Below are 12,165 nucleotides of genomic sequence, written 5' to 3' on the forward strand. Positions count from 1 at the left end.
TATGTTCTTAGTTCATTGTTATTTGATCATTTCTTAATATTCTTATAATTTTACTTTATTTTGCTATTATTTTTTTATTTTATTTTAGATTTTATAAATTCTTTACTTATTATGTTTCAATTTGTTATTTCATGGTCTTAGAATTTTCTGTTTTACGTATATATTGAATGTTGGTTTAAAATTAGTATTTCTTTTATATATATATATATATATATATATATATATATATATATATATATATATATATATATATATATATTTTTTTTTTTTTTTTTTTTTTTCAATTTTATTTCATATTATTTATAGTGTCTTAATGTGTTCAATCCCTTTTATATTGTAAATGCTATGGGTGGGTATCGTAACTGATTTCCCATTTCAATTTGATTTCGATTTAAAATTGATTCATTTAGGGAAATTTCAGTTGCAATAAAAATTGTAGTTTGAATATGAAATGTTGTAATCATACAAGAAACCCTTAAACTTCCATTATTAAAATATTAGTGTTTATATTCTGTACTTTAGCACAGCTAAAGGGGGATTAGCTTTCCTGATGAAAAGGCTAACCTGCTAAGCTAACAGTGGATTCAGCCGGTCAGGTCTTACTTTAAATAAAGTACACGTGAAAACAACTTAAAACATTGTTAAATGTACTAGTTTGATAAACACAGCCAGCAGTGAGTGAAAATACAGAAAGTTTGGGTTTATATGAATTAAAATTGGATAATTCAAATAAAGATCGACTCCTAGGTAATGCTCGGCAACATTGTAAACGAGGGTCAGCCTTAATGTTTTTCCTGAGTGAAAATAAAGATTGATTGATTGATTGATAAATACTTCTTTAATATAAACCCGTATATAGTTTATAAACACATTAATACAGAGCTGTTGAGTGACCCTGTTCTGTTCTATTCTGTTATGCAGATCTGACATGACCTTTTTCTGCTCTTTCTGCGTTTCTCTCTCACTCACACTCTTTACACACAAACAGTACATGCTCCAGCGCACGCAGGACCCCGATGAGAACGTGGCTCTGGAGGCGTGCGAGTTCTGGCTCACTCTGGCGGAGCAGCCCATCTGCAAAGAGGCTCTGTCAGGACACCTGGTCCAGTGAGTGTTTTCTCTCCCTTTCAGCCCCTCTTTCATAATCGTGCATTTTATTATAGGAGAATAATCCATATATCCCCATCTATACTGCTCTCGTGTAATGATTTATAAAACAAAATCTTTAAAATCATATCCTGGTTCATAAAAATGCCCCAGACATGCAAAATCCCACGGAGGAGTGGAAGAGGATTCCCTCTGCTGACAACTTTTATGGAGATGCGGTTAGATTTCATTTTCCAGCAGGAATCAGCACACTGCCCACACTGCCAAAAGTACCAATTGCCCTTATATAATATTCTATATAATTTTCTGAGACGCTGATTTTTGGGGTTTTATTGTCTGTAAGCCATAAACATCAACAATAAAAGAAATAAACACTTAAAATAGATCACTATAATATATGTGTGTAATACATCTATATTATATATAAGTTTCACATTTTGAACTGTATTGCTGAAATAAAGTAACTTTCCCATGATATTAACATTTTTTTGAGATGCACCTGTTCAATAGTTACAAAAAAATTGATTGTTTACTTAATTTTGTGCAATACAGTATTAATATTTGTCAGATTGTTGCACAAATCTAAAATAATATAAAAAATATTGGCCGAAACTTAACAAAATTAAACATTTGATTGCAGCCTGAATACCAAATATGTTTTAGCTAGGCTAAATTAGCTCAGCTAATGATACTATCATAGCCCTGTACAGCTTTTGTCCATCAGCTGGAAAACTTCAGTGTATAAAGAGAAACTGAAGCAATCTGACCCTAAGCTTAATAAGTGATGATAAAAGCTTTAATAGTTTTAAATAATTCATGTGAGAAGAGTATAAAATAGAACTTAAACCTGCCGTTTGCCAGCTGCCTGCTGACTATCTTATTTCCTGCGTTGTAAACAACAGCGCTGTTCTTATATTAAGCACTGCCCAGATAGTAAATGGTGAAATATGAGTCACTGCTGATGGGGGGAAAAAAGCATTGTTTGACCATTTATTTCCTTTTTTTAGCTAACCAAATAATTTAGGTTGCCAGATATTTAAGCATTCTTAAGTAATGCACTATACTGTACTCTAGTCTAGTCTTCTCTACATTTTAAAGTATTTCTTTATAAGTAATTGTAATTTTCTATTGTTAAGAAAGTAGTTCTGTATTAGCGAGAGATGCTATATTGCTCATGCTTTCTCTCTGTAGGCTCACCCCGATCCTGGTGAACGGTATGAAGTACTCTGAGATTGATATCATTCTACTGAAGGTTTGTAGGCTTTTCAGATGTCTTTTATACTTTCTTTGATCATTTCATCTGTTTTATTTATTATGTTTTTCTTACTTTTATGCTTTTTCCGTGTTTTTCTGCTTCATTAATTCCTTTCTCTTTGGTTTATGCTCTAACTCTCTCTCTCTGTCTCTCTCTGTTTCTGCAGGGTGATGTAGAAGAGGATGACAATGTTCCGGACAGCGAGCAGGACATCAAGCCTCGTTTCCACAAATCCCGCACCGTCACCCTGCAGCACGAGGGCGGAGAGGGAGAGGAGGGAGAGGACATCGATGAAGATGAGGACGATGATGACGACACACTGAGTGACTGGAATCTGCGTGAGTTTTAAAGGGGATTTTGCGTGACCATTGTTGCATTTTATGATGACATTTAAGAAGATGGTCACAGTCTGGAAAACTTAATTAGGGCTGCACGATAAACCAAGTGTTTTTTTTTTTTACAATAAACACATTAAAAGAGCTGCAATAACACCTGTGCTTCAACAGAGTGCGCTCTTTACACTGCACACAGTGACCATGTGCCTAGAAAGGCTGGAGGTAGAGTGAGGTAGAGGTCTTCAGTGAATAGAATATTAGCGCAGCCCTTTTAAGGGTTGGAAATCCTTATGAAGATATAAAATAATTTAGTTTCAGTTGTAACTAATGTGATTTTAATTAATTGTGTTTCACACCGTACTTTTCGCACTATAAGGCGCACTTAAAACCCCTGTAATTTCCCAAAAATCACAGTGCCCCTTATATATATATATTGAATTCTCAATCAGATATTAAGGAGCATTTAAAGCCACTCCACTAAAGTACAGCGTTATAATGGTGAGTTGTCCGTGAAGTTTCTCCAGCTCTAAGGCTGGGTGCAGCAGCATTAGCATTAGCTGCTAACCGCAGCACTAGCGGGATGTAAATGCCGCCCCAATAGTGCTAGTTCATCCCATGTAGCTTGTTTTAACACTGTAAACACGCAGACTACAGTCCCATATACTCACCCCTGAACGGCGAAAGAGCTAGCACTGCGGTTAGCAGCTAATGCTAATGCTGCTGCACCCAGCCTTAGTGCTTGAGAAACTTTACTGAAAACTTTACTTACCCTTAGACAGAATATTGGTAATCTAAGCTTACTGTAAATAAACGGAAGCACTTTATTAAATCAAATAAACAGTTTTCAGGAGAGAAATCTGTGTAGATTAACATCCAGCACTCGTTTAACTTAAATGTGTTTTTTTAAGAATTGCAGTTTTGTTTACTTAGGCACTTCCCCATTAGAAAGGAAACATGGCGACATTCTTTCTCACTTTAATCTTACTTAATCTGGTGCACCTTATGAATAAAAATAGACCAGAAAATATATCTAAGTCTAGACAATACGCAACTCATGTCCGGGCTGCAGTTCCTAAAGTTTGCGTGATATTTGCTTTTTGAAACAGCATTATATGAGAATTTGTATATTTTTAGCTCCACTTTAGCCCAGTAAATACAGATCATGCTTTTTCCACGAGTTTCCTCTCATGGATAACTGTAGACATGCATTTCTGGACAAGCTGAGAGATCCATTAGCAGCATCCGAAGTGAAAGAACCGTGTGGGAATGAGTGTAATGGGGGGAGAGTAATGTCTTTTATTATTATTTATATTTCGGGTTAGGAAATGATTGGTTTTTGTGTGTAAGGTACTATTGTTAGTGTGTGTGTTTAGGTAAATGTTCAGCAGCGGCGCTGGACGTCCTGGCTAACGTGTTTCGAGATGAGCTCCTGCCCCACCTGCTCCCTCTGCTGAAGGGGCTTCTGTTCCACCCAGACTGGGTCATTAAAGAGTCGGGCATTCTGGTCTTGGGAGCGATCGCTGAAGGTGTGTATTTAACACACACACACACACACACACACACACACATACACTCTGTCAGCAGACATGAAAGCTTTTGTATTGTTTGATCAAAGATTCCTGTGGAATTACTTCAAACAAACAGGATAACAAGTAGAGGAGACAATAAAGTGTCTAAGAATTGAATGGAAATGCCGTTCTAGTATGTTCTGTGTGCAATGTTTTACACTCAATGTTCTTCCCATTTACATTACTTTGCACTATAAGGCGCCTTTAAATCCATTTTTTTTCCCAAATTCATCCGTGCATCTTATAGTGCAAAAAATACTGTGTTCTAGTTCATTGTTCTTATTTAAGTTAGCTGCTCTAGAATGCTATATATATTTTTTTTTAATATGCTCTCCTTTTCACCCTGTTCTTAAATGTTCTAGTCACATTCTTCTAGGATGTGCCATATATTGTTCTCCTCCATCATCACTGCTCTCTTTAAAAGTCACTTTCTTTGAAGTCTGGTTTTATATTTGTCCTTTAATCACATTGCTCACATCCTCACCATCCTATAGAGTTGCTGTGCTCCTAAGCTGGAAAGGTTTCCCTTTAGAGCAGCAATTCTCAACTAGTGGGTCGTGACCCAAAAAGTGGGTCGTGGACAGCTTATAAAAAATAAATGCATAAAAAATATATATATATATATACAGCTCTGGAAAAAATAAAGAGAGCACTTCAGTTTCTGAATCAGTTTCTCTGATTTTGCTATTTATAGGTTTATGTTTGAGTAAAATGAACATTGTTGTTTTATTCTATACACTACGAACAACATTTCTCCCAAATTCCAAATAAAAATATTTTAGTCATTTAGAGCATTTATTTGCAGAAAATGAGAAATGTCTGAAATAACAAAAAAAGATGCAGAGCTTTCAGACCTCAAATAATGCAAAGAAAACAAGTTCATATTCATAAAGTTTTAAGAGTTCAGAAATCAATATTTGGTGGAATAACCCTGGTTTTTAATCAGTTTTTTTTTCCTGCATCTTGGCATCATGTTCTCCTCCACCAGTCTTACACACTGCTTTTGGATAACTTTATGCTACTCACTCCTGGTGCAAAAAATAGTTCAATAGTTCAAACAGTTCAGCTTGTTGGTTCCTCTGATTTTGTACTCGTCTTCTATATTTGGGGAGTTTCTTACTAATGTAAGTTTATATAAAAGGCTGATGCTTAATACATCCGACAACACTTTATACATTAAAGGTCAATGACTTGGAACTAGATTAAAATCGTGGATGAAGAAGTTTGGGGAAATGTATATTTAAAAGACAACTATGGAAAGAATTTGATTGGATCATTTCAGCTTTGTTTAGTCGTGGTCTGTTGGTCACATCCCTTTTTTCTCTATGTCCTTCTCTCTAGGCTGTATGCAGGGTATGGTTCCCTACCTGCCTGAGCTGGTCCCTCACCTGATCCAGTGTCTGTGTGATAAGAAGGCTCTGGTTCGCTCCATCGCCTGCTGGACGCTCAGCCGCTACGCCCACTGGGTGGTCAGCCAGCCGCCCGACGCCCACCTCAAACCTCTCATGACCGAACTTCTCAAACGCATCCTCGACGGCAACAAGAGGGTGCAGGAGGCTGCCTGCAGGTACCGCTGCTCTGAACGTCTGATATTAAACACGTCAGATAAATGTTTTCTGGTTTAGCTTTATTAATTCCTCCTGTATTTTCTCCTCCTGCAGTGCGTTCGCCACTCTGGAGGAGGAGGCCTGTACGGAGCTGGTCCCGTACCTCAGCTTTATCTTGGACACGCTGGTGTTCGCCTTCGGGAAGTACCAGCACAAGAACCTGCTCATCCTCTACGACGCCATCGGGACTCTCGCCGACTCTGTGGGACACCATCTCAACCAGCCGGTAACACAAACAGCCCTGAATTTATTATCACTCATTATTATAAAGTGGGGACATATTTTAAACCATTTGTATGTAAAAAAATTAAAAAATGTATTTTTATATATAATATACAGCTCTGGGAAAAATTAAGAGAGCACTTCAGTTTCTGAATCTTTTTTTAGGTTTATGTTATGGTTTATGAGTAAAATTAGTGTTTTTTTTTATTCTATAAACTACAAACATTTCTCCTAAATTCCAAATAAAAAAAAATTGTAAAAAATATTGTCATTTTAAGCATTTATGTGCAGAACATTGGCTGAAATACCAAAAAGATGAAGAACTTTCAGACCTCAAATAATGCAAAGAAAACAAGTTTTAAGAGTTCAGAAATCAATATTTGGTGGAATAACCCTGGTGTTTTTTAATCACAGTTTTTTTCATGCATCTTGGCATCATGTTCTCCTCCACCAGTCTTACACACTGCTTTTGGATAATTTTATGCTGCTTTACTCCTGGTGCAAAAATTCAAGCAGTTCAGTTTGGTGGTTTGATGGCTTGTGATCATCCATCTTCCTCTTGATTATATTCCAGAGGTTTTCAATTTGGTAAAATTAAAGAAACTCATCATTTTTAAGTGCTCTCTTATTTTTTTTTTTTTCAGAGCTGTATATAGTTTTATCTAATTCACAGCAACAAACCAATATATTTAAATGTATTGCACATATTAAGAAATACATGCTCATATATGTATTGTCTGTATGGGGTACAAGACTCTCAAACACAATACACTCTTATGTATTTTCCAGAGCTGTATAATGTACATGTAACAATGGTTCTGTTTTACTAATTGTGTCACTGTTAACTTCATCTATATGTATCACATATAATAATGTATTTTTTTCTGCTCTTATCATCTGTATATAGGAGTACATTCAGAAGCTGATGCCTCCTCTGATTCAGAAATGGAACGAGCTGAAGGATGAGGATAAAGACCTTTTCCCCTTGCTGGAGGTGAGAGATATAAACTGGGCTGTGTTTGAGCTCAGCTGCAAACTGGCTGCTAAAACTGAATAAAGCTGGCCAAATGAGGAATAACAGAGAGATAGCCTTAAAAAATGTTGCAGACAGACCTGTCTAATACACTGTTGATTTATCTATCTATTTATTTATTTATTTTATTAACATTATTAGGAGGGGTGGGCGATATGGCTCTAAAATAATATCACGATATTTTAGGGTATTTTTGTGATAACGGTATACTTGGCGATATAGGAAAACTAAAATAATTCATTAATTTCAGGAATATAGTATAAGAGTATAACAGTATAATCCTAATGTGGCAAAATAAATAATATAGCATAAATATAGCAAAAAATATTGCAGAATATTTAGTGCATGCATATAAACTGCAAACTAAAACAATTATACAATAAATACACCTAAAGCTTCACAGTAAATAATAGACTACTTTTAAGACAGAACAGCCCTATTATCACGATATGGATTTTTAATATCATGATATTTCTTTGTCACGATATATTGTATACGATATAATATTGCCCACCGCTAATTATTAGTATTAATTTGTGCTGGGCGATATTGATTAAAAAAAAAAAAAAACAATATTCCCCTAATATATGAGCAATTCTCAATTTAATTTTTTTTTTTTTGTATACAAAAAGCACAGTCTAAGCTATTTTTTACTTTACATATCATTTAAAGTTCTTATTTATTCATTCAGTTATATTTTAAACCCTGTGCAAACCTCTTTCTGACAGAAGCAAATGTCTATCTACTGCGATATATAACCCTCTGGCATCTTCTATATGTAAAGGTCTAAAATATTCTAAAGCCCTTAAGTATACACAGAATTGATTATTTATTTATTTTTATTTTTTAAATAAACATTTTTTTAACAAAAGCATATCTTGGCTGTTCAATTTATTTTATTGCCCAATTTTTTATGGTAAAAAATGGGGCAATGCTATAAAAACCTGCATAATTATTATTTAAAAAAAAAATGTTTGTGTTCTGTTTTTCATTTTAGTTCATCCCTACAAATATTATTATTAAGTATTGCATTTTGTTCTCTTCACATTGGTTATCACATCAGAGCTTCAGATTGTTATTTGTTCAAATGCATAATGCTAACATTAAAATGCATATTCTATTTGTCCATCACCTCAAATCGTGGATGGATAAAATGAAGGAAAATTCCACTGTTTGACCTGTTTGCACACCATTATTTCCCTTAAATAGGAAGTCTAAAAGAAAAGCAGCTTAGACCCATCTATCTTATCTCTATCAAAATAGGCATACATGCTCTTTGTGCCAAGTCATGAAATCTGGACCCTGAATACAGTATCCAGTAATGGTTTTTCTGTAATTATTGACTAAATAGTGAAGTGTATATTGGATAACCTGTAGGTGTCAGTAGAGGACAGGACAGTACTGGGCAGTACTGGAGGAACTGGTGTTGGCTGATGGTGACGGTTGTTGGTTATTTTAAGGCTCTTCACCCACAGCAGGCTCTGGTTTAGTCAGAGCTGAAGGTCAGTGCAGCCGACACTTTAAAGAAAGTATTTTAAGAAAGCTTCCCCTGTTCAGTTTCAGTCTAACGGCCCTGAGCTCACAGAGACAGGAACAGGAAGTTGTTGGGGTGTGTGAAACTGTAGATAACACAAGCTTGATTTCACTTCCCTTTAAAATATATGTACATATGGACAAAAGTATTGGGACAGCTGTACTTTCATTGTTTCTTAGTAATACAAGAAAAATAAATGTAAAGTTTATGCTGAGTTTGTTGGAGTATCAGTGACGAGTAGAGCTGGACAATATGGCCTTTACAAAAAAAAAAAATCAATTTTTTTATTTTAATCGAATTTTTTTCCCCCTACTAAAATCTTTTTTTTTTTTTTTTTTTTGCTGTTTTTACATTTTTACTTTAATATTTTTACTTTATTTTTTACAAAAAAGGATTAAAAAAGGATTTCTTTCTCCAGTTTTTTTTAGCCATATAGCTGTATGGTTGATGTGTTGAGGAATTCTTGAGTTATTAAGCTGAAAAAATGATAAGGTCTGATTTTAGTGTGATTTTAGTGTATTTAAAGCCTCCAGTTTCAAATAAATCCCTTTTGCTGCCTCCTTTAGGCGCAATTGTTTTCAAACACATCTTATTTACTTGTTGGTCTGAGTCCGAACTAATTCCACTGCTCCACAGCTCCGTACTGTGGGTTTTATACCCCTCTTTAACCAACTCCTGGCATTAGACATGGTGTCAAGAAGTTGATGTTTGTCTGTTTGCCTCAGGGAGTCTCTACTGCAGGGATTAGACAAGTTGTGTGTACATTTGCACAATTTGTACAGCAATTACATTCATTTTAAATTAACTAAATGTACATTAACATAGCAGACATTTGGATGTGTATATAGTGTGTATATGTATATAGTAATTATTGTAGTAACAATGAATGTAATAAACCTGGTTCTCTTTTCTGTGTTTCTCTCTGCAGTGTTTGTCCTCGGTTGCCACAGCTCTGCAGAGTGGTTTCCTGCCCTACTGTGAGCCTGTGTACCAGCGCTGCGTCACACTGGTGCAGAAAACCCTCGCTCAGGCCATGGTGAGCAGATGCCCTGTAGCTCAGATCCCATCCATTTAACACATAATAATAATTTTACTATACATAAATAATTAAACCATGTTCACTGTGTAGCATCTGAGGCAAGTTCAAGTTTCCATTTAAACAGTAGATCAAACATACTGACTCTCAGATAAATAGGTAGGCCCATCACAATAGCAATTTGTTCCAAATTGTTCCAACAATAATTCTGATGAATTCTGCTAGAGAATATTAGAGAACATTTTATGACAATTTTGTGCTAGTGATATAATAACAAATATATGTCGTCATATTGCAAAAAAAACGATTGGAAGGTAAATATTTTAAAAGGGGGTTTTCTTGCAAAAAATCGGTTAGTTAAGGTGGTGCCTTTGTTGACCTCGTTAGCCTTGATATGGAACTGAACATACTGCATATAGCCTTAATTATACTGTAATAAAACCAAGTAGGTATGTTTCATATATATATACCGTATTTTTCGGACTATAAGGCGCACTTAAAAACTTTTAATTTTCACAAAAATTGACAGTGCGTCTTATAATACGGTGCGCCTTTTGTATGGATTTTACTCGTCAGGTTGTAAGGAGCAGTAAACACACACTCCGTGCAGCGTTATAGAGAGTTTCAGTGCTATACAGAGTCCAGAGCCGTGCAGCTCCGAGGCTGAGCAATAGCATTAGCTAGATGCTAACCGCTAAGCTAGCTAGCTTATTCACTGAGATCAGTATTATCTAAATTTTACTCGTCAGGTTGTAAGGAGCAGTAAACACACACTCCGTGCAGCGTTATACAGAGTTTCAGTGCTATACAGAGTCCAGAGCCGTGCAGCTCCGAGGCTGGAGCAGCAAATAGCATTAGCTAGCTTATTCACTGTTCAGAGATCAGTATTATCTAAATTTTACCCGTCAGGTGTAAGGAGCAGTAAACACACACTCCGTGCAGAGCAGCAATAGCATTAGCTAGATGCTAACCGCTTAGCTAGCTAGCTTTTTCACTGTTCAGAGATCAGTATTTTCTAAATTTAGCACTTTTAATACTGCTGGAGCAGTATTATTAGAGTTAGATGCTAATCGCTAAACGTTCACCGTTCAGAGGTGAGTTATCGGCCTGTAAGTCTGTGCTGCTTTGCCTGGCTAGCATTAGCTAGATGCTAAGCGCTAACTCTCTCAGAGGTGAGTTTTATCAGCCTGTAATCTGCTTGTTTACAGTGTTAAAACAAGCTACGGGGGACGAATCGCTAGCTAATATCTCACTGTCTTACCAGAACACGCAGGATTACTCAGTGTAACGCTGTCGTTTAAGTTTGGGTTAACTTTACTAGTTTAGGTGACTAGCTAGCGTGCTAGCGGATAGCTATGCTAACGCTGGTGCAGCAAGCCTTAGTGGACATCTGGAAATCTAAGCCTACTGTAAATAAACTGAAGCACGTTACTCACCCAAATAAACAGTTTTCAGGAGAGGAATCTGTGTAGATTAATATCCAGCACTCGTTTGACTTTGAAAGAGCTAGATTTATATACTGAGACGCTCCACCGGCAAGCGACCACCCCCGGTGGGGGAAGGGAAACATGGCGCCACCCCTGTTCACTTTGATATAGGCACCCTTTCTAGTGTCACTTAACGCGCCTTATAATGCGATGCGCCCTATGTATGGAAAAATAGCAGAAAATAGGCGTTCTTTGATAGTGCGTCTTATAATACGGTGCGCCTTATAGTCCGAAAAATACGGTAACCTAATTATAAAGAGCTGCGGGAAACCCTAAAAAAATATATATACTTTTTAAGTTTGTAATTTTTCCTTGTGTATGTAAATAGGTTATTTTTGGGAAGAACGACATAGTTAAAAATATTGAAATCAGTAAAAACGTTATTTAGGTCATGTACATATATTGTGCAAAAGTTGATATCGTAATTATTCTCTGAGAAACTGACTTTCCACTCCTTTCTTTTTTTTTTTTTGTCTGTGCATTTGTTTGTGCGTCCGTCTGTCTGTCTGCCTCTGTGCTTGCCTGTCTGTCTGTCTGCGTTTATCTGTCTGTCTGTCTGCCTGTCTGTGTCTCTGCGTCTGTCTGTCTCTCTCTCTGTGCCCGTGTGTGTGTGTGTGTGTGCAGATGTACAGCCAGCAGCCTGATCAGTACGAGGCTCCTGATAAGGACTTCATGATTGTGGCTCTGGATCTGCTGAGCGGATTGGCCGAGGGACTCGGGGGACACGTGGACCAGCTGGTTGCCCGTAGCAACATCATGACTCTCCTCTTCCAGTGCATGCAGGTCTGTGTTTGGATGATTGGACATTTTTGAGGCAGGAAATTGTCATTGATTGACAGTATGAGTGTGGGTGTAATGGATATATTATGTTACGTTAAAATATAGCATCTCCTAAATGGACCTTTTACGGCACATTAAAAAAAGAGGGGTCTGGGAGGTTTGCTGGAGGGAATTGCTCTGTGCATTTTGACGGTTTAATAA

At 36.4% G+C, this 12,165-nt stretch overlaps 1 protein-coding gene across 7 annotated transcripts in view; it reads left to right on the plus strand.

Annotated features, from left to right (window-relative positions):
* The window catches only part of LOC103032879 (transportin-2), a 63,291-nt gene that overhangs the window by 10,103 nt on the left and 41,023 nt on the right, over positions 1–12,165 (plus strand). For all 7 annotated transcript variants that reach the window (XM_049469185.1, XM_022674518.2, XM_049469184.1 and 4 more), the window contains exons 9-17: positions 989–1,107; positions 2,299–2,359; positions 2,529–2,700; positions 4,071–4,223; positions 5,607–5,832; positions 5,927–6,098; positions 7,002–7,088; positions 9,590–9,697; positions 11,809–11,967. In XM_049469185.1, coding sequence (XP_049325142.1) covers positions 989–1,107; positions 2,299–2,359; positions 2,529–2,700; positions 4,071–4,223; positions 5,607–5,832; positions 5,927–6,098; positions 7,002–7,088; positions 9,590–9,697; positions 11,809–11,967 — 1,257 coding nt within the window. The remainder of the gene's footprint in view (positions 1–988; positions 1,108–2,298; positions 2,360–2,528; positions 2,701–4,070; positions 4,224–5,606; positions 5,833–5,926; positions 6,099–7,001; positions 7,089–9,589; positions 9,698–11,808; positions 11,968–12,165) is intronic.

The sequence above is a fragment of the Astyanax mexicanus genome, chromosome 21 (genome assembly GCF_023375975.1).
Source record: "Astyanax mexicanus isolate ESR-SI-001 chromosome 21, AstMex3_surface, whole genome shotgun sequence".
Classification (NCBI taxonomy): Eukaryota; Metazoa; Chordata; class Actinopteri; order Characiformes; family Acestrorhamphidae; genus Astyanax; species Astyanax mexicanus.